The sequence below is a fragment of the Plecotus auritus genome (assembly GCF_963455305.1).
Source record: "Plecotus auritus genome assembly, chromosome: 1".
In the NCBI taxonomy this organism is placed as follows: Eukaryota; Metazoa; Chordata; class Mammalia; order Chiroptera; family Vespertilionidae; genus Plecotus; species Plecotus auritus.
The window spans coordinates 73,310,083-73,337,402 of NC_137770.1; the positions used below are offsets into that span (position 1 = coordinate 73,310,083).

Below are 27,320 nucleotides of genomic sequence, written 5' to 3' on the forward strand. Positions count from 1 at the left end.
GCATGTGCCCTGATCTGGAATCAACCTGACCTTTTGGTTCATGGGATGACTCATCCAACTGAGCCACATGTGCCAGGGCTAAACTCTCATTTTTATAAAACAAAACAAAAACAATGTTAATAGTAGTCATCTCTTGGTGGTAGAAATGGGTAGTTTTTCCTTTTAAACTATTATTTACATTTGATTGCTTCTATAAGAAAGATGTGTTAGTTTTTAATAGAAAAAAGTCACTACCCTGTCATCCCTCATCAGCATCAAAGTTTATGTTGTGACAGAGACTTGCAAAATCATGTCTTGATACTATAGAAATCAAAGGGACTTCAAGTCACTAGAGAGTCAGAGGTTGGTTGTAAATGCCTTCCCATAAGCAGCATCCTTTCCACCAATGTGGTCCTACCTGGCACAAGAGTTTACTGGACAAACAGAATTGGACACAGTCATTCCTGGTATTTCCTGAGACTCAGAAGCAATTTTCAGTTCAGCTGTCTCTTTTGTAGGCATCTTTTCTTCTTGCTGTTTGCATTAAATAAACAAAATCAATTTGTCCCCTCTATCTAGAAAATGCTATCTATTTTCAATCTTTAGTTCCAAAGTTAGCTTTATCATACTTTGCCCCTAGATATCCACCAATAAGATAAAATGTCTGTTCCACAAAAGTTCTTTCCAATAATTTATGTTCCTAGTATCAACTGGCATTGTTATGAGAGTGCCAAGCATATACTGAATTTCTTTAGTTAACCCCATTTTAATGGAGAATGAATAGAAAAAAAGAGCTAAAATTAGAGGTAACAAAACAATGGTTTAGAATATAACTAAGAAGTTAATAAATTGTTTCACATGCCACTAATTCCATTTGAAATCACTTGTTAAGTTACTTTCCTGTTCAACTTTGCTGCTATTAACAGTTAAAGAACTACAGAAAACTCTAAATGGGGGTTGAGGACTTTTACCTTCTATGCTTTTACATTGCATAAATTTATTTCAATAAACTTTAGTTTCATGTATTAAAAAAAAAAGAGAAGTAACCTGATCACCCGCTCTTTCTTGCTGAGTAGTTTGAATTTCTTTTAGCTTCTTCTCCATCTCTTCAATTTGTTTCTGCATTTCTGCTCTCTTTTCTGCAATGATCAGTAGCTCAGCTAGAAACAATAAAGTTGGCCGAGGCATTTACTACTCATAGCAATTTACTCTGTCAAAACTGCGTTTGGGTTTCATGTCCTTAACATGGATGTTAATATTACAGATATGAATGATATAAGTGGTGCAGAACCCTCAACTTGAGGTCTCATTTATTCAGTCAGTATAAAAAATAAAGTATCTACTACATGCCAAGCACAACTCTTGAGCATTTACATCTCAGTGGTACATAATGCAAAGTCCTTGGTCATGTGATGCTAACATTCAATTTGGGGGAAACAAATACACACACACAAATTAACAAGAAAATCAGGTTTAAAAATAAAGTAAAATAGGTGATGTGAAAATATGTGACTGTGCAGGGGATGGAAGTCAGGGACTATTTAAGGCCAGTGATGAGGGGAGATCATTATCAGAAAGAAATATTATAAAGCTATACTCTGAATAACTAGGGGCCAGTCATATACAGACGTAGGGAAAGATTCTAGGCCAAGAGACTAGCTGGCACAAAAGCCCTAATGAAGGAACAATATCACTGTGCTCAAGGATCCAAACGAAGGCCAACATGGTATGCAGTATGGTAAGAGGGAGAAAAGTAAATGATGGGGTTGGAGAGGTAAGCAGAGGCCAAGTCACATGGGGTTAAAGAGTTTTTATTGCATTCTAAGATAATGAGAAAGAAACACTGGAGAATTTTAAGTAAAGAAGTGACATAATCTGATTTTTTAAAAAGATCATTTGTTGTGAGCAAAATGGATTTCGTTAAGCCCAGAGTGAATGTAGAAAGTCTAGTTGTAGTCTAGCTAAAAGATTGTGGTTTGGATTAATAATGGGAGTGGTGATAAAAGATTTGGAAAATTTGGGGTGGTAAAGTTGATGGGCTTATTCATTAGTTGTGGGGCACAGTAAGAAAAGCGTGATCAAAGATGACTTCTGGATTTTTTGTCTTGAATCAACAGGGTGCATGATCAAAAAGTTATTGGGTGACAAGGTCAACAGTAAGACCATGTGAAGAGTTGGGCAGTAGGGTTGAAGAAGAGATCACAGGAGGTATGGCAAACACAAAATTGAGAAGCCATACTACTGGATGCTGTAGGGGTAGAAAGGAAGATACAGAGCTAGGTACTTAGTCAATTAATGAATGATGGGGAGTGACTAAGGAGGCTCAGGAGGTAGAAAAAAAATGGAAGGACACGGATCTGAAAAAAAGGTCGAGTTTTTGGAGAAGGGAAAAAATGATTTGGAAGTAGCAATGGGAAGAATGTAGAACTACCTTGTCTCTCTGTAGGCCCTACCTGTGGCTTCCTCATTTCTAGTATTCCTACTTGATAGTAAGTAATCAGTGACAGTCTTTGGAATCAGTTTCTAATAATAACAAGAAACCACTTCATTATAGGCATGACGATTTATAAGAATGCAAACTATACACAGCAGGGAAATTACATGTTCATGAATTAGATTCAGAGACCAACTTAGGAAATGAGTATTTAAAAAGCCTCAGAGGTATTTTCATCTATTCAAATACTATCTAAACCTAACATAGGTCCTTCTTTGGCTAGCTGAGAATAAAATGTACTTTCATCTTACATCTATATATCTGGTATAAGCTAGACCTCTCCTAAAGAAACAGAAGTTTTTTGTTTTTTTAATGCTGTTTTAATTATTAAAAATTTTTTGAGGTATAATTGACACACAATGTTAGTTTCAGGTACACAACATAATTATTCTATATTTGTATATATTGCAAAATGATGACCACAATAAGTCTAGATACCATCTGCCACCATACACAGTTGTAAAATTTTTTTCTTGTGATGAGAACTTTTAACATTTACTCTTTCAACAACTTTCAAATATGCAATACAACATTATTAATTATAGTCACCATGCTGTTCATTATATCCCTAAGACTTATCCAGGTTGTTTCAAATGGTTAAGATTTCATTCTTTTTTTGTGGCTGAATAATAGTCCATTACACACACACACACACACCATTTTCTTTATCCATTCATCTATTGATGGACACTTAGGTTGAAGAAAACACTAATTTTTTAATCTGAGTATCTAGTTCCTTTCCCAGCTCATATTAGGTTACCTTCTAGCCTACTTCTTTGTTAGGGTGGTTCCCATTTTTTAAAAGGTTCAACCATCTCCTTGCTTTCTAACCATTCCCCATCTCTTACCTATATACAAAGGTTCCATTTTTCAATACATTAATTTGAACCCAGAGCACCTTTGTCAATCTTGATATAGTTGATATGACAAATGAAAGCCATTCCAAACTTACTAACAACAGTCTGCTTTATAGAAGTTTGCTTCTAACTTGTCACCTGGAACTCAGAAATTATTTTTCCATAAGTAAATTATAAGTAATGGTTAAATTTCCCAGCTCTTCTTTCCATAGTAGGTTATTCTGGATATCTGTGTAGAAACATTTCTTCTTTCTTGGTATATAATCTAGTCAAAATATCTAAGTGGATGAACTTTACTTTTGGACCTTCCCCTACCACCTATTCTGTGCTCTCCCTCATCTTCTAATGCCTTAAGCTCCAAATACTATACTTCAATATTTTTCAGCCCACTCAGCACTACCTCTTGCCCCAAGTACTCTAGGCTCCAAAACAGAACTGCTACCCATTTTCCCCAAAATTCCAAATTTCTCCTTTTACAGTAAAACTTTCCTTAATTTAGAAAGAAGATACTGTCTTTAAGAAATAATACAAATAAATATCATCTAAGTGACTGCAGTGTGACCGAGTATGTTAACCTAAGTAAGTCCTGGGAGAAATTCCAGGTAGAGCATCAAAAGTCAAGTGAAATATTTCAGGCATGATGAAGAAAGTACTTAATGGGGAGGCATGACATGTACATGTATGTATGTCAGGGATCATAGCTGTCTGCCTATTACAATGGTGAATATGAACTGTTCCTACAGTTTAGAGCTTCCTCTCTTCCTTTACTTTTGAACACAGACTTAGTTGCTTAGTTTTTTCCCCTTAGGGGTCTCATGGAAAGCAGAAATGGGAGTTCAGCTTAAATAGAAAGAGAAACAGTAGAAACCATGGAAACATCACAAACATACAAAAAATAAGGCAATTCTCCTCAGACTTAATATACTAACCTTCCTACAACTAAGTTATTATGACAAACATAAATAGATCAATACACATACCTTCCCTTTGCTCTTTTAATTTCTTACGGAAAACTTCAGCCCGGATCTCTTCAAAGGAGAACTCCCCCACTCCTGCATAAATCTTCTCCTTGCAGTACATCACCTTGTCTTTCTTCTCCTCAGATGCTTGCTGATGGCTTTGAACTCTTTGCAGGAGATCACCTTCTTCCTTTCCAGGCTTTCTTGTGCTTAGAATATGGTTTATACTGGGTTCAATTTTACATGGTGTCCTTAAAGAAGCAAAATAATTATTATTCACCATACAGATTAAATGAGTTATTTTTTACGTTTTGATAAGACACAAGTACAATGTCAGCAGCAAGACTAAATGTGATTGATTTTTAAAACAAAAACAAAACCACAAAAGGTTGAGAAAAGAGCCTACAAATAATTTACATTGGTTATCAACAATCATGTTCTAAGTATTATGTTATGATTAGGAAGAAAATTAGCCATAAGTTAGGGTCATCAAATATTTATATTCCTTATAGGTAAAAAATATATATATCATAATACAATTTCTTTGTTTTTTAAAACTTTGTTTTTATTGAATTCAGAGAGAGAAAGGGAGAGGGAAAGAGAGAAACATCAATGATGAGAGAGAATCATATATCAGCTGCCTCCTGCATGCCCCCACTGGGGATCGAGCCTGCAACCTGGCAATGTGCCCTGACCGGGAATCAAACCGTGACCTTCTGGATCATAGGTCGACGCTCAGCCACTGAGCCACACCAGCCGGGCCACAATATAATTTCTTAATCAAACACAGTATATGAATGAAAATTAACCTATGCAATATAACCCATTTCCCACTGTTTAGCACCCAAAAGAATTGGAGTTAGGAATACAATTTTAGGGAACTGATGATGTAAGTTCAAGGTTCTCAGCTGAAGGGGAAGAATGAGAGTGGTAATAAAGGTTTGAAAAGAATGAAGTATAAAGTGCCCCAATAAGGATAGCTCAGATGTTCTCAATCCTTGGTCAGAATGACTTTATAACTTTTATTTTCTTATATACCTTTTCACAATGAAGATATCTGGTCCTAATTCCAGTCCACTTAATCAGAGCCTTTAATGGTAGGGTCCAAGAATCTATATGCTTAAAAGGCTTCATCGACTTGCTTAACTTGAAAAAGGACATTTATGAAAAACCCATATAAATATCATACTTAATGATAAAAAATGAAATGCTTCCCCTGCTAAGATCAGGAACAAGACAAGAATGTCCATTCTTGCCACTTTTATTTAAACTGCAAGTTCTAGCCAGGGCTATGAGGCAAGAAAAATAAATAAAAGGCATCCAGATGGGCAAGGAAGAAGTAAAGTGATCTATATTTGTAAATGACTTAATCTTATGTATAGAAAATCCTAAGAATTCACCTAAAAACTATTAGAATAAATGAATTCATAAAATAAGTAGGATACAAGATCAATATATAAAAATCAAATGCATTTCATATACCTGCAATGAATAATCTGAACATAAAATTAAAACAATTCCATTTATAACAGCATCAAAAAGAATAAAATATTTCAGAATATTTTTAAAGGCAAAACTATAAAGATAATATATAAAAAATCAGTGGTTGCCAGGGATTCAGGAGAGGGATGGATAAATAATGTAGAGAGAATATTTAGGTCAGTGAAAATATTCTGTATGACACTATAATAATGGATCTATGACACTCATTTGTCAAAACCCACAGAACTACAAAACACATTAGAGTAAAATCTAATGTAAGCTATGAACTTCCTATATAATAAAAGTCTAGGAGAAACCAAGATGGTGGCATAGGTAAGCACCTAAACTGCTGCCTTGCACAACAATTTCAAAACTACAACTAAAAGACAGAATGGACACCATTCAGAACCACAGGAAAGCTGACTGAGTGGAAATTCTACAACTAGAAGGAAAGAGAAAAGCTCACAGAAAATTGGAGGTACGGCAAAGGGTCTTTGTGTGCGCAGAAAGGAAGGGCGGCTGAGAGCCTGGCTGACTTTCTCTGGCAGGAAGGGGAAGGAAGCCCCTAACTGCACTGAACCCCAGTTCCGACTGCACTGAACCCCAGTTCCGGGTGAAACCCCATGGACCCAGGCTCATACAAGGGGGAGTCTGGACTGTCAGGTAGAGAGAAAGGCACCCGGAAACTTGGAGACCCGGGGGAGCCCCAGTGGGCAGGGGTCTGGAGGCGCGTGCGCCAGTGCGCACAAAGACTGCGGAGGGTGCCACAGGCTTTCCCTAGCAGAAGGGAGCCAGAAGCTCCTGACTGCACTGAGCCCCAGTTCTGACTGCACTGAACCCCAGTTCCAGGCGAGCCCCTGGGGACCCACGCTCTTGCGGGGGGAATCTGGACTCTCGGGCGGAGACTCGGGAGCCGGGGAAGGCGGAGGTCTGAAGGCGCGCGCGCGCAAGGGCAAGGCTGACAGGAAGCCAAGACTGTCTGCTCCGCCCTGAGACTCCACCCCATCCAAGCTGAGCACAGAGGCTTTTGCAATTTGGCAAGTCTAATCCTATAAGGCTGTATCCAGCACCGAACTTCTCCCAGTGTAGACACAGCTGATCCTCACAGCCAACTGGCCTGGAGGTCAATTCCTCCCAGTGATAACAACAACAATCAAGACTTAACTACAACAAGGCTGCACACACAGTCCACAAAGGGGTGCACCAAGAGTGTCCACCTCAGGTTAACTGGGGAGGCAGAACCACTGGGCCCTATAGGACACCTAGCACACAAAGCTACCCTACCAACTCAGGGAAGCAGTGAAAATGCGGCAACAAAGAAACAGATCACAAACGAAAGAAATGGAGGAAAACGAACGGCTGGATATAGAATTCAAAACCACAGTTATAAGGCTTTTCAAGAATATCCTAGAAAAGGCCAATAAATATAACGAGACCCTCGAAGATATAAAAAAGGATCAACTAGAAATTAAACAGACACTGACTGAAATAAAAAATATTATACAGAGACCCAACAACAGACTAGAGGAACACAAGAATCAAGTCAAAGAATTGAAATACAAAGAAGCAAAAAACACTCAACCGAAAAAGCAAAAAGAAAAAAAAATCCAAAAAGTTGAAGATAGTGTAAGAAGCCTCTGGGACAACTTCAAGCGTACCAACATCCGAATTATGGGGGTGCCAGAAGAAGAGAGAGAGCAAGATACTGAAAACCTATTTGAAGAAATAATGACTGAAAACTTCCCCCACCTGGTGAAAGAAATAGACTTACAAGTCCAGGAAGCACACAGAACCCCAAACAATAGGAATCCAAAGAGGACCACACCAAGACACAGCATAATTAAAATGCCAAGAGCAAAAGACAAAGAATATTAAAAGCAGCAAGAGAAAAACAGTTAATTACCTACAAGGGAGGACCCATACGATTGTCAGCTGATTTCTCAACAGAAACTATGCAGGCCAGACGGGAGTGGCAAGAAATTTTCAAAGTGATGGATAGCAAGAACCTACAACCAAGATTACTCTACCCAGCAAAGCTATCATTCAGAATTGAAGGGCAGATAAAGAGCTTCACAGATAAGAAAAAGCTAAAGGAGTTCATCACCACCAAACCAGTATTATATGAAATGCTGAAAGGTATTCTTAAAGAAGAGGAAGAAGAAAAAAGATAAAAATTATGAACAACAAATACATATCAACAAGTGAACCTAAAAATCAAGTGAATTAAAAACCTGAGGAACAGAATAATCTGGTGAATATAATAGAATCAGGGGCATAGAAAGGGAGTGGACTGATAATTCTCAGGGGGAAAGGGGTATGGGGGGTTCAGGAAGAGACTGGACAAAAATCAAACACCTATGGAAGAGGACAGTGGAGGGGAGGTAAGGGCAAAAGGTGGGGTGGGAACCAGGTGGAGGGGAGCTATGGGGGGAAAAAGGAGAAACAATTGTAATAATCTGAATAAAGATTTATTAAAAAAAAAAAGACTAAAAAAAAAAAATAAAAGCCTAATATTCTAAATGTCCGGTCATCTGGTTGGCCGTTCAACCAATCAAAGTGTAATATGCTAATGATATGCTAAGGCAGCTCAACCGCTTGCTATGATGTGCACTGACCACCAGGGGGCAGACGCTCCAACTGGTAGGTTAGCTGGCTGCTGGAGTCCGGCCGATTGGGACTGAGCGAGATGGGCTGGATACGCCCTGGAGCCCTCCTGCAGTCCCTCCCTGGCTGGCCAACCTCTCAAATCCCTCCCCAGCTCTGATCGTGCACTAGTGGGGTCTTTTGGCCTGGCTTGGGCCCTCTCACATTAGGCCTGACAGTGGAACGACCTGTAATTATGATGCACACTGACCACCAGGGGGCAGATGCTCAATGCAGGAGCTGACCCCTGGTGGTCAGTGCACTCCCACCAGGGGAGTGTTGCTCAGCCAGAAGCTGGGCTCCTGGCTGGCGAGCGCAGCGGCAGCTGGCGAGCACAGCAGCGGGGGCCTCTCCGGCCTCTGCAGCAGTTGGACATCCTCCAAGGGCTTCCAGACTGCGAGAGGGCACAGGCTGGGCTGAGGGACCCGCCCTGAGTGCATGAATTTCATTCACCGGGCCTCTATTTAGTTAATAATAATGTATCAATATTTCTTTGTCAATTCATAACAAATTGTTAATTCATAATAGGAACAACTGAATGTGCAAATAAGTGGGGCTAGTATATAAGAACTCTTTGTACTTTCTGCACATTTTTTCTGTAAACCTAAAACTGTTCTAAAAAATAAAGTCTAAGAGGGAGATATCAACCAAAGGACTTGTATGCGTGCATATAAGCATAACCAATGGACAGACACCAGGGGGATGAGGGCATGAACAGGTCGGGGGGTTAATGGGGGACTAAGGAAATATATATAATACCTTAATAAATAAAAAATAAAATAAATATACTCAAGCAAAAAAAAATAAAGTCTGCTAATTTTTAAAAAGAGTGCAAAACTTGTATTCTGAAAACTATATAACACTGTTGAAAGAAATGAAAGAAGATATAACCAAAGGAAAGACATCCCATGTTCATGGATCTGAAGATTTGATATTGTTAAGGCAACAATATTCATTATATTGACTTACAGATTCAACACAATCTGAATCAAAATCCCAGCTGCCTATTTTGCAGACATTGACAAGCTGATCCTAAATTTAATATGGAATTTCTAAGAGACTAGATGGTTAAAACAATATTTAAAAAGGACAAAGTTGGAGGACTTGCACTTCTGGATTTCAAAAGTTGGCATAAATCTACAGTAATCGAGACAGCTTGGAACTGGTGTAAGGAAAGATATATAGATCAATGGAATAGACTTAAGAGTCCAAAAATAAGCCCATACATTATAGTCAATTGATTCTCATCGGGATACCAAGACTATTCAATGGGGAAAAAAGTTTTCCCAACTAATGGTGCTGGAACAACTGGCATCCACATGCAGAAGAATGAAGTTGGACTCTCTCCCTTCCTTATATTATACACAAACATTAGCTAAGAATGGGTCACAGACATGTAAGAGCTAAAACTATAAAACTCTTGGAAGAAAACATAGGAGTAAATCTTTATGTCTTTAGGTAGGCAAAGTCTTCTTAGATACAACACCAAAAGTACAAGAAACAAAAGAATGGACTTTTATCCAGAATATATAAACTCTTACAACTCAACTATAAAAGACAAATAAACCAACTGAAAAACAGACAAAGGATTTGATAGGCATTTATTTAAATAAGATACACAAGTGACCAATAAGCCCAAGAAAAGATGTTCAACGTCACTAACCCTAATGAGATACTTCACAAAGGCAGTAACAAACAAACAAAACATAGATAATAAGTGTTAATAAGGATGTGGAGAAATCGGAACCCTCATCATGGAACTGTAGAAATATAAAAAGGAGCAGTCTCTTTGGAAAAAGTTTAACAGTTCCTCGAAATATTAAACATGGAGTTAATACATACCTCTCCAACTCCCTTTCTAGGTATATACCCAAAAGAAGTGAAAACATGTGTCTACACAAAAACATATAAAATGTTCAAAGAAGCATGATTCATAATAGCCAAAAATAGTACAAAACAACTTAAATGTCCAAAGACTGGCTATTCTAGACAAGTTCAACAGTATACTGTGACTATATCTGGGGGAGAAAACTGGAGATATTATTAGAGGTAAAATCATAAATGGTCTAATAATTTATGTTAAGGAGTTTGGGTTTCATCCCATAGGTTATGGGGAGCTAGCAAGGGACTCTGATCAGGAAATGACACAATCAGATTTGCATTTGTTGTATCATAAATCAGCGAGTGAGATACAAGACACCTTAATGTGCCAATTAATTAGGAGTCATTTATTGCATGCGGCCCAGAGGGAGGCGTTTCTTCCAAATCTCTGAGCGAAGTCACAAAGGAAGTTTCTCGTATATATACCTTTTGAGCTTCTTTGCAGATTTTACAAAGGGCTGTGAGTTATTGTTACAGACAGTTTGTAATCTTGGATACATAAAGAACAAACATTTGGCATAAAAATATGGGAATTATTATCAGTACTAGAGGCCTGGTGCACGAAATTCGTTTGGGGGGGGGGTTTGTCCCTCAACCCTGACTGCACCCTCTCCAATCTGGGACCCCTTCAGGGATGTCCAACCGCCCGTTTAGGCCGATCCCAGTGGGATCGGGCCTAAACGGGCGGTTGGACATCCCTCTCACAATCCAGGACTGCTGGCTCCAAACCGCTCACCTGCCTCTGCCTGATTGCCCCTAACTGCTTCTGCCTGCCAGCCTGATCACCCCCTAACCACTCCCCTGCCAGCCTGATCGACGCCTAACTGCTCCCTGGCCAGCCTGATTGCCCCTAACTGCCGTCCCCTGCTGGCCTGGTCACCCCTAACTGCCCTCCCCTGCCAGTCTGGTCGCCCCTAACTGTCCCCCCTGTATGCCTGGTTGCCCTGAACTGCTCTTCCCTGCTGGCCTGGTCACCCCTAACTGCCCTCCCCTGCAAGCCTGCCACCACCCAACTGTCCACCCCTGCATGCCTGGTCACCCCAACTGCCTTCCCCTGCAGGCCTGGCCCCCCCAACTGCCCTCCTGCTGGCCTGATTGCCCACAACTACCCTCCCCTGCAAGCCTGGTCCCCCCCAACTGCCCTCCCCTGCTGGCTTGGTCTCCCCCAACTGCCCTCCTGTGCTGGCCTGGTCACTCCTAACTGCCCTCCTGCTGGCCTGATTGCCCACAACTACCCTCCCCTGCAAGCCTGGTCCCCCCCACAACTGCCCTCCCCTGCTGTCCTGGTCCCCCCCAACTGTCCTCCCCTGCAGGCCTGGTCCCCCTGCAACTGCCCTCCCCTGCTGGCCATCTTGTGTCCACATGGGGCAGCCATCTTTGACCACATGGTGGCAGCCATCTTGTGTTGGAGTGATGGTCAATTTGCATATTACTCTTTTATTAGATAGGCTAGAGGCCTGGTGCACGGGTGGGGGCCAGCTGGTTTGCCCTCAAGGGTGTCCTGGATCAGGGTGGAGATTCCCTTGGGTCGTGGGGTGGCCTGGGCAAGGGGCCTGTGGTGGTTTGCATGCCCCCCGGCAACCCAAGCAGAGACCCTGGTATCTGGGATTTATTTATCTTCTATAATTGAAACTTTGTAGCCTTGAGCAGAGGCCAAGGCAGGCCAGGGCTGCCGAAACTTGGCTTCCTCCATCGCTGGGGGCAACTCAAGCCTCCTGCTCTCTCCAGCTCTGTGGCTGCTGCCATTTTTGTAAGGATTTATTTATCTTCTATAATTGAAATTTTGTAGCCTTGAGTGGAGGCCTGGGCCAGCCAGGGTGTGCGGAAAGCTTGGCTTCCTCCACTGCCGGGGAAACACAAGCCTCCCTCCTGCTCTCTCCGTGGCTGCAGCCATCTTGGTTGGGTTAATTTGCATACTTGCTCCTGGTTGGCTGGTGGGCGTGGCTTGGGGATGTAGCAGAGTGATGGTTAATTTGCATATTGCTGTTTTATTAGATAGGCTTAGTTCATTATGTTAGATGGCTAGCTTACAAGGTCAGACAGTTAAGTTTTTATCTTTTTCTCTTGTTCAAACTAAAACAGTTATTCTACAGAATAAGAGACTGTCTAAAAATGACAGAGTTTACAAAACAAAGGACTATCTAACAACAGCAGAGAATTTCAAACAGCAGTTTTTATACAAGATGGAGGTTACTATGCTTCACATGGAAGATCTGTGACATCATAAAGAATGAATGGGATGAATAAAAGCAGAGGTAGTTAGGTTGCAGTAACACCAGCAAAAAAAAAAAAAAAAAAAGAGGCATTTGATCCATACCACCTGGAGGTGGCTGAGTGTGATTTGGAATATACCTTCTTCCACCCTCCCCTGCCTTGGGATGAAAAGGATTCAAGCACCAACCCAGTTCCCAAGTCCTCAGATGCCTCTTGGGCCCCATCCCATCAGGAAGTGGGGGAGTTGAAGCTATCCATCTCCTACAAAAACAATAAATTCTTCATCATGGTGATGCATATTCGGGGCTTGCAACGGCTCCTGGATGGGAATGACACTGACCTCTATGTGAAGATTTTCCTCCTTCCTGACCCTCAGAAAACCATTATGAAGAAAAGCAAAGTGGCTCAAAAAAACCTGCAACCCCACCTACAATTCAATGCTGGTGTATGATGAGATACCCAAGGGCAGTGGTCGGCAAACTGCGGCTTGCGAGCCACATGCAGCTTGCGAGCTGCGGTTTGGCACCCTGTTGACTAATAAGTTTGCCAACCACTGACCAAGACTCTCGATTCCAATAATTACAGGTTGTTGTTGTTCCTTGTGATTAAGCCCCTATCCCAGTGGTCGGCAAACTCATTAGTCAACAGAGCGGCAAACCGCGGCTCGCAAGCTGCATGTGGCTCGCAAGCCGCAGTTTGCCAACCACTGCCCAAGGGAGACCTGCAGCAGCAGAACTACAGCTGAGTGTGTTGAGTGTGCGAGGATTCTGGAAGAACCTTCTCCTTGGTCAGGTGCAAACTAGGATCTGCTGGTTTAAACTAGGATCTTGAAGTCACAAGACCTCATGAGCCCAGCAGAGCCCTGGCCTGGACCTCAGGCTGATGATGGAGCTGGTGGAGAGGACTCTCCCTGTGTGACTTGTCTTTTCCTTGTGAAGGGGCAGAGCTCTTGGCAGGTCTCCTTGCTGTCCATCCAGGTGGATGGGGCCTCAATGATAGGAGGTAAGAAGCTCTCTGCAGACTGAATTTGAGTTGGTTGTAATGAATAGGCCCTTGGAGGCTGTGAAGTTACAGCAAAGTCTTAAGTTTACCTTGTGTCAAGGGAGCGATGTGGATATCTTTTTTTTTTTAATGTAGAGAGAGACAGAGGGAGAGAGAAACATTGTTTGGTTGCCTCCTGTACTCACCTGGACCAGGGATGAACCACAACCTGAGTAAGTGCCCTGACCAGCAATTGAACCCATCACCTTTCAGTGTATGGGAAAATGCTCCAACCAGCTAAGCCACACCGGCCAGGGCAGATACCTTTATTTTTTTTTTTTTAAAGATTTTAAAATTGATTTTTACAGAGAGAGGGAGGAAGGGAGAAGAGAAACATTCGATGTGAGAGTGAAACACTGACCAGGGCTTTATTTTTATTTGTTAAAAATGAAACAGTAATGTTGTCCTAACTGGACAAAAGCCTTGTGAGAAGAAACTCACATATGCCTCAGAAGGCAAAAAGGGGAAGACTATTTGGATTTTTGTATGATAAGGTTCTTATTGGACTTTCCCCCCAGATTTGTGTTTATTTATTTATTTATTTTTTTGGTTTTTCTCTCTATAAAAATTATTTGGGGAGGGGCCCAGTGAGTCCTCCCTTAGAGCTCCCCTCTCTAAGGACAAGTCTGGGAGGAGCAGGAAGGGCTGAGTATGCTGGACTAAGGCCTGTGCTGCCGGACTTTCTGATTTTGCTTCCAAAGGAGAGCAGTGTGATTCCCGTGTGTGTAAGGAAGGGCCTTTCTTATGGAGTTCTGCAAAGGACCTGTATTCAGGAACTAGTGCTCTTTTGGGGTGGGGGCTGGGCGAGATTTTCCTCTCATCTTCACCTTCTTTGCTAGGACTTGCCCTGAATATGCCATCTACCCCTCCATTCTCTCACCCTTCTGGGGGCCAGCTGGCCCTGTGAATATGCTGGGGCTGCTCCTTCATGGGTCACTCTCTTCATTTTTCTCTGAGGCATAATATGATGCCTTGGTCCTTGATTTCTTTCACCCAAGGGCATCTGGGTCCTGGGAAGGGGGCTCCTAGGCTGCAGATGCCAACATAGCTGCCAGCTGGATAGTCCTTGGAAGCCTTTCCCATAACCCAACACTCCTCTTGTGCTGCTTCTCTCCCAAGCTCCATTTCTTTCATATCTACACTAATAAAAGAGTAACATACTAATTGACCATACCTTCACGATGCCCACTAGCCAATGGCAACGACGCAGGTGTTCTGCACCACCCCAGCTGCTATGGGCCTCTAGGTACCGTGGGAAGGTGGAAAGGCGGCTCTGGGCCAGAACGGAAAGGCAGCTCCGGCTAGAGCGAAGGTGGTGCCGGCAGCCAGGGGAAGGAAGGCCCATTCTTGCACGAATCTTCGTGCATCAGGCCTCTAGTTTTTAATAAGAATTTCCCTCATTCTATGGAACCATAAACCTATGTAATCTGGAGCCAAAGGGATGCTTTATCTGAAGGAAAGGGGCATGAGGTCCCATCAAGACTTGTTTTTCCTGCCATAGTAGGGTGGGTCAGTTATTTGGAGTGTTGTTCTGTGCACCAAAAGGCTGAGAGTTCCATTCCAGCATGGCCTGAACCAGGGTGGGCAACTGATCAATGTTTCTCTCTCACATCACTGTTTCTCTCTCTCCCCCTGCCAACCCACCTCTCATATTCAAAGAACAACACCATATCCTCAGGTGAGGATTTAAAAAACACCAAAACTTGTTTTTCCAGTGATTTTCTTTGTTCTCAGGGAGGCTGGATTAGAGTGGTGATTGATCCCCTGGAGCTGGGAGGAAGAGACTGGGACTCTTATCTCTTAACTAGAGGTCTGGTGCACAAAATTTGTGCATAGGTAGGGTCCCTAGGCCTAGCTTGTGATCAGGGCCAATTGGGGGCTTCCAGTTGCAGGCCAGGTCTTCCTTCCCTGGCTGCTGGCTGCCGGTTGGAGCCTTCCTTTCTTGGCTGCTGGCTGCCAGCCAAGGCCTTCCTTCACTCTGCGCCGCCTGGTAGTCAGCGCACATCATAGCGAGCAATCAAACTCCCAGGCTCCGGGTTTACCTCCCAAGGGGACATTTTGCATATTAACCTTTTATATATATATACTAGAGGCCCAGTGCATGAAATTTATGCATGGGGTGGGGGCGGCCCTGAGCCCAGCCTCCACCTTCTCCAATCCGGGACCCCTTGGGGGATGTCCAACTATCAGTTTAGGCCCTGGGATCAGGCCTAAACTGGCAGTCAGACATCCCTCTCACAATCCGGGACCACTGGCTCCTAACTGCTCACCTGCCTGCCTGCCTGATTGCCCCAAAATGCCACCCCTCCAGCCTGATCACCCCTAACCACCTCTGCCTGCCGGCCTGATCTCCAACTGCCCCCTCTACCAGCCTGATTGCCCCTAACTGCCCCCCCACAGCCTGGTCGCCCCTAACTGCACCCCTGCCAGCCTGGTCACCCCTTACTGATCCCCCCTCCTGCCGGCCTGGTCACCTGCAACTGCCCCCCTCTGCCAGCCTGGTTGCCCCTAACTGTCCCCCCCTGCCAGCCCCAACTGTCCCCCTGCTGGCCTGGTCAACCCTAACTGCCCCCCCCCCCCCCGCAGCCTGGTCACCCTCAACTGCTCCCTCCCCCGCCCCCCGCCGGCCTGGTTACCCCACGCAGCCTGCTGATCAGTTGTTTGGTTGTCCCTCACTAACTCCCCTGCTGGTCTTATTGCCCCACGCAGCCTGCTGTTCGGTTGTTCGCCTGGATGTTTCAGTCGTGATGGCCCCTGGCTTTTTATATATTAGGATACTCCTCATTTCCTACCATTTGGATTTGAAATTCACTCTTGTGCCTCCAAAGCATACCTTTCTGGAAAAAAAGAGGGAGAGACTTTGAATTTCTTATTAATGTTTTAAACCAGAATAGGCTGGATGTGCCTCATGATTGGGAAACAGAGTTAATGGGGGATACTTTGTGAACTGTTTGTCCCTCCTCAGCTTCCTCCCCAGCTCCAAGGATCAGAAATTCCCCCTTTTGCTGACTCATTCCATAACTGGAGAAAGAAGCTGCATTCATTGAAACCATCGAGTGGCAAAAAAGTTTACTCTTTTTTTTTTTAATTGAAAACACCAAGGATAAAGCTGACTGCTGTGGGGAAGGGGAAGGGAAATGGGGAACAGGAGTGAACCTCTCTAGGTGAATGGACCATAGATGTGTTACTGGCTTTTTGCCTGCAGCTCTTTTTTTTTTAATCCTCACCTGAGGATATGTTTTTATTGCCTTTTTAAGAGTGAGAGGGAGAGAGAAAGGTATAAAGGTAGAAAGGAAGGTTGATTGGTTGTCTCCTGGCTGCACCCTGACTGGGGAGTCTACCGGGGATCTAACCTGCAACCTAGATATGTGCCCTGACTAGGAATAGAACCTACACACAACCTTTTGGTATACAGGGTGATACTCCAACCAAATAAACCACCTGTACAGGGATGCCTGTAGCTCATTTTATTTTGATCCTCTATGCCAGTGGTCAACAAACTCATTAGTCAACAGAGCCAAATATCAACAGTACAACAATTGAAATTTCTTTTGAGAGCCAAATCTTTTAAACTTAAACTTCTTCTAACACCACTTCTTCAAAATAGACTCACTCAGGCCGTGGTATTTTGTGGAAGAGCCACACTCAAGGGGCCAAAGAGCTACATGTGGCTCGCGAGCCGCAGTTTGCTGACCACGGCTCTGTGCCCCTGATTTAAAGAGGTCTGTGTACTATACCCACTTCCCAGCTGTCCTTGTATCTCCTACTTTCTCTGGAATTTTATTTTCTAATAAATGACATTTGAAAGAAACAAAATTATCATAAAAAAATCATAAAGAAGATGGTAAAATTTGTTGATTTAAAAAAAATTTTTTTATTGATTTCAGAGAGGAAGGGAGAGGGAGTGAGAGATAGAAACATCAATGATGAGAGAGAATCATTGATCGGCTCCCTCTGCACGCCCCCTACTGGGGATCGAGGCCGCAACCCGGGCATGTGCCCTTGACCGGAATCAAACCTGGGACCCTTTAGTCCGCAGGCTGACTCTCTATCCACTGAGCCAAACCGGCTAGGGCAAAGATAGTAAAATTTGATTGTGTAAAAAATTAAAATATTGTTATAATGGTTGCTACTAGGCAACATCAAAAGATAAGTGGCAAACTAGAAGAAAATATTTACAACTCCTATTACAGTTTAGCTGGTTTTCTTAATCGATCAAGAGTTCCTGAAACAGCCCTGGCTGGTTTGGCTCAGTGGATAGAGAGTCGGCCTGCGGACTAAAGGGTCCTAGGTTCAATTCCAGTCAGGGGCATGTACCTTGGTTGCGGGCACACCCCCAGTGGGATGTGTGCAGAAGGCAGCTGACAGATGTTTCTCTCTCATCGATGTTTCTAACTCTCTATCCCTCTCCCTTCCTCTCTATAAAAGAATCAATAAAATGTATATTAAAAAAAAAAAGAGTTCCTGAAACATATTAAGGAAAACACAAACTAAACAAAAATGTTATAGAGAAGTCAAACAAGACAGCCATGAAAAAGAGTTTAATGAAAACAGAGTTGAACATTTTCTATACCATATTTATTGAGATAATTATTTCCACAAATTTGAGACATTAAAAAAATTAAACATCCATAAATAGGTGCTATCAATTTTTTCAGGTAATTTTTCATAAATACTCATTATTTTCTTAAGAATAATCTTCTGCCATGCCAGTGTGGCTTAGTGGTTGAGTGTTCACCCATGCACCAAGAGGTTGCTGGTTTGATTCGGGGTTTTAGGCTCAATCCACAGTAGGGGGCCTACAGGAGGCAGCCAATTGAAGTTTCTATCTCTCTCTTCTTCTCCTTTCCTCTTTCTAAAATCAGTAAAAATATATATATATATTTTAAAAAGACTAACCTCCCTAGTAATGAGCTCTTATCAGACAGAATTTTTACTCTAAATCTTATCTATTTTTACTCTGCTACACTACCTACCATATAGTACAGGGTTATAGATTACTTATGAGTTAGGTTGCACTGGGGCACAAAATACGATCTAGTATTATAATGCCACAATGTTATGTATTAGAACAAATCTAAGACTGCCTGATTATCTAGTCATCACTCTTTTTTATAAACAGAAATGCTAAGGACTAGGAAGGAAAGAAAAATACATTTGGAAGGAAAGAGCAGGATCAGATGAAACACAGTAATAATTTCTAATTCTGTCAATAATAAAGGTAGAACATCTCACTTAAATCACAGTGGTTATCATTGACTTACAACAATCTACACTAATAAAAGAGAAACATGCAAATTAACCATCACTCCGTTACACCCACAAGCCATGCCCACCAGCCAATCAGGAGCGAGTATGCAAATTAGTCCAACCAAGATGGCGGCAGCCACAGAGCTGGAGCAAGCAGGAGGCTTGGGTTGCCCCTGGCAATGGAGGAAGCCAAGCTTCCTGCCGCCCTGGCCAGCCCTGGCCTCCACTCAAGGCTACAAAGTTTCAATTGTATTAGATAAATAAATCCCAGATACCTGCTTCCAACTGGCCCTGGCCTCCGCTCAAGGCTACAAAGTTTCAATTATAGAAGATAAAGAAATCCCAGATACCTGCTTCCAGCCGACCCTGACCTCCGCTCAAGGAGGCGCTGAAAAAAAAGAACGAAAAGAAAAAAAGCAAAGGCTGGGAGCCTGGATCGCCAGGGAGTATGGCCAGCCTGAAAACATCCCTCAGCTCCTCACACAGGCTGGCTACACACCCATGAGGTGACGGTCCCTGCTGGGGGGCTTGGCCAGCCTGAAAACAGCCCTCAGTTTCTCACCCCATCAGTGGGAGTCCATTAGAGGTTATCAGGACAGCAGGGGGGGGGGGGGGGCGCGCGGGCAGTTTGGAGTGAGCAGGCCAGCAGGGGGGCTGTTGGGGGTGAGCAGGCCAGTGGGGAGGGAAGATGGGGGTGAGCTGGCCAGCAGGGGCGGGGGGCAGTTGGGGGTGAGGACGGCAGGGGAGGCAGTTGGGGGCAAGCACATTGGGACGGGGGGCAGTTGGGGGTGATCAGGCTGGCGGGCAGGCATTTGGGGGCGAGAAGGCTGGCGGTGGGGGGCAGTTGGGGCCAAGCAGGCCGGCAGGCAGAGTGGTTAGGGGCAATCAGGCAAGCAGGCAGGCAGGTGAGCGGTTAGGAGCCAGCAGTCCCGGATTGCGAGAGGGATGTCCAACTGCTGGTTTAGGCCCAATCCCTGTAAACCAGCAGGACATCCTTCGAGGGGTCCCAGATTGGAGACGGTGCAGACGGGCTGAGGGACACTACCCCCATGCACAAATTTCGTGCACCAGGCCTCTAGTGTAAATATAAACCCATTAAGTTTATTTTTCAGTAAGAATGTAAGAATATTACCAAATGGTCTTTTAGCCCTAACATACTCAAAGGAATATAGACATAAAGGAAACATAAAACTTTGGTTACTTTCATACCCACAAAGATGAAAATACCTTTGGGAATTAGGATAGGTACCTCTGCCCATGCTTAGTAATTCCCACCTCAAAAAATCTGGAAATCAAAACTCACATAACAGGCTGCTGTGCAGTCTCTTCCACATATGGAGTAAAACTGGGCAGCATGGAGGGCACAGCTGTCACAGAAGCGGCATTGTCATGAGGCTGGCGATGAAGAAAATGAAAATTACCATGGCTTTACATTCTGACACAAATATGCAGACCATGCCTAATTATGCAAGAAGAATCTTTTATAAAGAAGCTAAAAATACTCCTGTAATCTAAATCTGAAGTCTTTTTTTATGTTGGCAAAGTCACTGGATTGAAGTAAGAGTTCTTACCCTGTATTCCAAAGGCCTGCCTATGTTCCAGGGGCCCGCTTGCAGCTCATTTTCTTTGGCCCTGGACACAGGGGGTGCTATCCATGGCTGGACAGTAGGCTTAGACAGCTCTGCTATAGAAGCCTCATCAGCATTTTCATCAAAAACAGTAATTCTAGAATTACTCTGCATGGGTTGAGGAAGTGGATTTTGGAGTCCTCTGTTCTGGTTTGAAGCTAGGAGAAAAATATTAAAACCATGTAAAATCTTTAGTTATCCAACTCAGATGCCAGATAAGGTTACTTCTACTACCATAGAATCAAAGTAATATTTTAATCCAGTGTTTGTTACTTATATTCTCCTTTCCCTCACCTACAATTTTTTACTCATAGATATAATTAAAAAAAAACACCAAATTCTACATCTGCCTTCAGTCATCATCCTAACATTGTCTACTTTTATCAGAGACTAACCTAACCTAAATCTTCATTTTTCAGTTTAAAATTTTGTGAATGGAAATCAGTTGAGACATACTGAATCTAATGAAGACAAATTAAAATTAGTCCATTTATTAGGGGTGCTCTCTATTGTGGGGCTGCTTGATACAATCAACCTTCGTCATGAGCTGAATGAAATGTTCTTTAGGATCATATACACTCTTTTACGATAACAAGAGGCCTGGTGCACAATAGCTTTGCTGGGTAGAGTAATTTTGGTTGTAGGTTCTTGCTATTCATCACTTTGATATTTCTTGCCACTCCCTTCTGGCACCCTCTCCAATCTAACATCCCTCTCACAATCGGGGACTGCTGGCTTCTAACCACTTGCCTGCCTGCCTGCCTGATTGCCTCTAACCGCTTCTGCCTGCCAGCCTGATCACCCCCTAACTGCTCCCCTGCCTACCTGATTAACACCTAACTGTTCCCCTGCCGGCCTGGTCGCCGCTAACTGCCCTCCCCTGCAAGCCTGGTCCCCCACAACTGCCCTCCCTTGCCAACCTGATGGCCCCCAACTGCCGTCCCCTGAAGGCCTGGTCACGCCCAACTGCCCTTCCCTGCTGGCCTGATTGCCCCTAACTGCCTCTGCCTGCCTGATCACCCCTAACTGCCCTCCCCTGCTGGCCTGATCTCGCCCCCAACCGCCCTCCCCTGCAGGCCTGATCTCGCCCCCAATTGTCCTCCTCTGCCGGCCAATTTGGTTCTGAATGGTCAGTCTCTATGCCAGTCAGCGTCAAAAGCTCTGCCTTCTAGGCAGCTATTTGCTCCTCACAGTTCACCCAGATTTGGTTCTGACTGATTGCTTTCTAGGCCAATCAGCATCAAAAGCTTCTTCTCCTAGGCAGCCACTGGCTCCTCACAGGTCACCCAGATTTGGTTCTGATTGGTCCGTATCTTTTTTCCCCCCTGCATTTTGAAAAAATAAATCTTTATTGTTCAGATTATTAGTTGTTCCTTTTCCCCACCCCCCATAGCTCCCCTCCACCCGGTTCCCACCCCACCCTCTGCCCTTAGCCCACCCTCACTGTCCTCATCCATAGGTGTACGATTTTTGTCCAGTCTCTTCCTGCACCCCCACACCCCTATCCCCCGAGAATTGTCAGTCCACTCCCTATCTATGCCCCTGATTCTATTATATTCACCAGTTTATTCTGTTCATCAGATTTTTTTATTCACTTTTTAGATTCACGTGTTGATAGATATGTATTTGTTGTCACTTTGTTTTTCATAATTTTTATCTTTACCTTTTTCTTCTTCTTCCTCTTCTTGAAGAATACACTTTAGCATTTCATATAATACTGGTTTGGTGTTGAACTCCTTTAGCTTTTTCTTATCTGTGAAGCTCTTTATCTGACCTTCAATTCTAAATGATAGCTTTGCTGGGTAATCTTTTTTTAAAAAAAATAAATCTTTATTGTTCAGATTATTATAGGTGTTCCTCTTTTTTTTCCCCCATAGCTCCCCTCCACCTGATTCCCCACCCCACCCCACCCCATGCCCTTACTCCCCGCCACTGTCTTCATTCATAGCTGTAAGATTTTTGTACAATCTCTTCCCGCACCTCTCACACTCCCTCTCCCCTGAGAATTGTCAGTCCACTCCCTTTCTATGTCCTTGATTCTATTATATTCACCAGTCCATTCTGTTTTTCAGATTTTTTATTCACTTTTTAGATTCACTTGTTGCTAGGTATGTATTTGTTGTCACTTTGTTGTTCATAATTTTTATCTTTACCTTTTTCTTCTTCTTCCTCTTCTTAAAGAATACCCTTCAGCATTTCATGTAATCCTGGTTTGGTGGTGATGAACTCCTTTAGCTTTTTCTTATCTGTGAAGCTCTTTATCTGACCTTCAACTCTGAATGATAGCTTTGCTGGGTAGAGTAATCTTGGTTGTAGGTTCTTGCTGTTCATCACTTTGAATATTTCTTGCCACTCCCTTCTGGCCTGCATAGTTTCTGTTGAGAAATCAGCTGACAGTTGTATGGGTGCTCCCTTGTAGGTAACTAACTGTTTTTCTCTTGCTGCTTTCAAGATTCTCTTTTTGTCTTTTGCCCTTGGCATTTTAATTATGATGTGTCTTGGTGTGGTCCTCTTTGGATTCCTCTTGTACGGGGTTCTGTGCACTTCTTGGACTTGTAAGTCTATTTCTGTCACCAGGTAGGGAAAGTTTTCTGTCATTATTTCTTCTAATAGGTTTTCAATATTTTACTCCCTCTGTTCTTCTGGCACCCCAAAAATTCGGATGTCGGTACGCTTAAAGTTGTCCCAGAGGCTCCTTACACTATCTTCATATTTTTGGATTCTTTTTTCTTTTTTTCTGGTTGGGTGTTTTTGTTTCCTCATATTTCAGATCTTTGGTTTGATTCTTGGGGTCCTTTGATCTACAGTTGAATTTCTGTGTATTCTTTATTTCAGACAGTGTATGCTTAATTTCTGACTGGTGCTTTTCCATTTTTTTGGCATTCTAATTAAGGTCCTTAAAGGTCTCACTAAGCTCCTCGGAGGTCTCATCAAGTTTCTTGGAGGTTTTTAGAAGATTCTTGAGTAACCTTATAAATGTGGTTCTGAATTCTATGTCGTCCAGTAGTTTGCTTTCCTCCATTTCTTTCATTCGTGACATGTTTGTCTCCGCATTTTGCTGCTTCCCTGTGTTGATGGAGTAGCTTTGTGTGGTAGGTGACCAATAGGGGCCAGTAGCTCAGCCTCCCCAATCACCTGAGGTGGACGCTCTTGGTACACCCCTTTGTGGGCTGAGTGCAAAGTCTTGGTGTAGTTAAGCCTTGATTGCTGTTGGTACACTGGGAGGAACTGACATCTAGGCCAATTGGCTGTGAGGACCCACTGTGTCTATAATGGAAGAACTGCTGCGCTGGAGACACGCTTATGGTGCAGGACTTGCTTCAGTGGGGCTTTGGTGCTCACTGAGTCTGCCTCTTGAATGTGTCACTTATGGATGTGAGAGTTGAAATCTGGTGTCTCACACTGACCACTAGGTACACTTGCTTCTGGATCTCCAATGGGGTGCAGGTCAGCTACTGTCTGAGGCCACCCAGCAGGTGCTACAGCGAGAACTACAGTTTTTCTCCTCTTTGCTTGGGGTTTGGAGGTTTTGGAGCTGTCGAACCCGGGCTGCAAGTTTGCTAGGTTAAGCTGCGATAGGGCAGGCCATTCATATGCTAAAGCCGCTGCTAGGAGCTTGAGTGGGTTTGTAGGTTGTGCCGGGCGGGGTCTCAGGGTGTTACTAGGCTAGGGCATGGCAAACAGCGATGGCTGCCAGTAAGCCGGCTCTGCGTCTCCGACCGCGTCCCCGCGTCCCAGCGCAGTAAACAATTATTTCTGCGCGCAGCCCTGCAAGCAAGCCACCCTCACTTTCCGACACGATGGCACAGTCCAGCTCCTCCCCCGCGTCTCCCCAGAAACTGGAGTTCCGAGTAATCGGGAGCTTGTCTCCCTTCGGGTTGAAAAAAGCAGTGCTCCCAGTCGCCCGCCACCATTCCGATACACGCGCCTCCGAACCTCAGCTTTTCAGCACTTGTGCACGTCTCACTGCTCTTTTCTCTTTCCTTCTAGTTGTAGAACTTCCACTCAGCCAGCTTTCTCGTGGTTCTGGGTGATAGACGTTTTGTCTTTTAGTTGTAGTTTTGAAATTGTTGTGCGAGGCAGTAGTTTAGGTGTCTACCTACGCCGTCATCTTGGATCCTCTCCTGGGTAGAGTAATCTTGGTTGTAGGTTCTTGCTATTCATCACTTTGAATATTTCTTGCCATTCCCTTCTGGCCCGCATAGTTTCTGTTGAGAAATCAGCTGACAATCGTATGGGTACACCCTTGTAGGTAGGTAACTGTTTTTCTCTTGCTGCTTTTAATATTCTCTCTCTGTCTTTTGCTCTTGGCATTTTAATTATGATGTGTCTTGGTGTGGTCCTCTTTGGATTCCTTTTGTTTGGGGTTCTCTGCGCTTCCTGGACTTGTAAGTCTATTTCTTTCACCAGGTAGGGGAAGTTTTCTGACATTATTTCTTCAAATAGGTTTTCAATAACTTGCTCTCTCTCTTCTTCTGGCACCCCCATAATTCGGATATTAGTATGCTTGAAGTTGTCCCAGAGGCTCCTTACAGTATCTTCATATTTTTGGATTCTTTTTTCTTTTTGCTTTTCCAGTTGCGTGTTTTTTGCTTCGTTGTATTTCAAATCTTTGACTTGATTCTTGGGATCCTCTAGTCTGCTCTTGGATCTCTGTATATTATTCTTTATTTCAGTCAGTGTATGCTTAATATCTAGTTGGTCCTTTGTCATATCCTTGAGGGTCTCACTAAATTTCTCGGAGGTTTCTAGAAGATTCTTGTGTAACCTTATAACCATGGTTTTAAATTCTATATCCAGTAGTTTGCTTTCCTCCATTTCTTTCATTTGTGACCTGTTTCTTTGTCTCTGCATTTTGGTTGCTTCCCTGTGTTGATAGAGTGGCTTTGTCTGCTAGGTGTCCTATAGAGACCAGAGGCTCAGCCTCCCCAATTACCTGAGGTGGGCACTCTTGGTGCACCCCTTTGTGGGCTGTGTGCAGTCTTGTTGTAGTTAAGCCTTGATTGCTGTTGGTATCACTGGGAGGAATTGACCTCCAGGCCAAATGGCTGTGAGGACCAGTTGTGTCTACAATGGGTGAATTTCTGTGCTTGAGACACCCTTATGGGGCAAGACTTGCTTCAGTGGGGCTTTGGCGCTCACTGAGTCTGCTCCCCAAGTGTGTCTCTTATGGATCTGAAGAGTTGTAATCTGGATGGTCTTACTCTGACCACTGGGTACACTGGCTCTTGGATCTCCAAGGAGGTGGAAAGTCAGCCACTACCTGAAGCCACCCAGCAGGAGCTACAGAGATATCTGCAGATTCCTCCTCTTTGTTTGGGGTTTGGAGGTGCCCAGATGAGGTCCAGCTGTGAAGCATTGCAAGCTGCTGTCCAGCTTTGGGCCTTCTTTTGGAGGCTCTGGGGCTCTCTTACCCAGTTGTAGTATGTTAGGTTTTAGATTACAGAGGGCCAGGGCATTCATATGCAAAAGCCTCTGCGCACAGTTTAGTGGGATTGTAAATTGGGTGGGTCGGGGTCTCAGGGAATCACCAGGGTGGAGCAAACAGTAATGGCTGACCGTCAGCCCTGCCCTGAAGAAGTCCCCGGGTCTCTGTGTCCCATGGCACAGTGCACGAACAATGATCACTGCAAGCACATCTGAGAGAAAGCCGCCCTAGTGTTCCGGCCCGATGCCAGACAGTCCAGTTTCTCCCCGTATGAGTCTGGGTCCCCAGAGTCTTGTCCGGAACTGGAGTTCAGAGCAAGCGGGAGCTTGTGTCTCCCTCCTGATTGAAAAAAGACAACAGCGTACTCAGTTGCCAGCCCCTTTCCGTGCACGTGCCTCCGTACCTCCGCACCTCTTCCAAGTCTCAGTGTGCTTTTCTCTTTCCTTCTAGTTGTATAATTTCCACTCAGCCAGCCTTCCTGTGGTTCTGGATGATATCCGTTTTGTCTTTTAGTTGTAGTTTTGAAGTGGTTGTGTGAGGCAGCAAGTTCAGGTGTTTACCTATGCCACCATCTTGGTTTCTCCCTGATTGGTCAGTTTCTATGCCAGTCAGCATCAAAAGCTCTGCCTCCCAGGCACCCATTGGCTCATCACAGTTGACCCAGATTTGGTTCTGATTGGTCAGCTTCTATGCCAGTCAGCGTCTCTGGGCCTATTAACATAGCCTAATCAGAAAGGCAGGGCTGATCAGCAGTCCCAGTGGAGGCCTGGAGAGAAATGGAGGCGTGGCTGCTGGCCAGGTCCGGAAAGAAAGAGAGAGACAAGTGCTGATCAACACCTGCCACAGAGGCTACGGATCAGACCCTGCCTCTCTCCGGGCCTGATTCGCAGCCCCTTCAGCAGTCAGTGTTGGGTCACCATGCCTACAGCCACAGCAGTCAGCGCTGGGTTGGCATGGCAACCCAGTGTTGATTGAAGGACTAACTTCCTGTTGGCCAAGCCTCCGGTCATTGTGGATGTGACGGTCCCAGGGTTTTTATATATTAGGATTGTAGCATCTCCAAGAAACAGTCTAAATATTGGTAAGTTGATACCAAGAAAGGGTAAGAGATTTTAAAAAAATGTTCTCATTTACATGTCTAACTGCTATAAATTTAGTTAATAAAAGCTTATTGCTCTCTGTACCTTTTGCTCAATGTTGCTATATAAACATAAAATTTACCTAAAAAATAGTGAATTAAAAAAAGCTTATTGTTGTTCATCTTTAGATGTACAAAGAGAGCCCAATTTCTGGCCCCAAAAGACTAAAGACCATGTTAATACATTCTCTGAGGCTCTGGACATGCAAACTTATTTTGATAAGACATATCTTTTTTCGACTAACAACTCTTAAACTCAAAAACTCTTGATGCTTCCTATATTAGGTTTTTTAAAATTAAGTCACAAAATTGCTGACAAGTTTTTT

General features: G+C 43.7%; 1 protein-coding gene across 1 annotated transcript; it reads right to left on the bottom strand.

Annotated features, from left to right (window-relative positions):
• Positions 1-336: 336 nt before the first annotated feature.
• Positions 337-20,581, bottom strand: BUB1B (BUB1 mitotic checkpoint serine/threonine kinase B; the record flags this gene model as incomplete). The annotated part of the gene is made up of 5 exons (XM_080645284.1): positions 20,372-20,581; positions 20,104-20,195; positions 4,311-4,540; positions 1,027-1,139; positions 337-393 (listed from the first exon to the last, which is right to left on the bottom strand). Exons 1-5 carry the CDS (start codon positions 20,540-20,542, stop codon positions 337-339), a joined length of 663 nt encoding a protein of 220 aa, XP_080501410.1. The 5' UTR covers positions 20,543-20,581.
• Between the last annotated feature and the right edge of the window lie 6,739 nt (positions 20,582-27,320).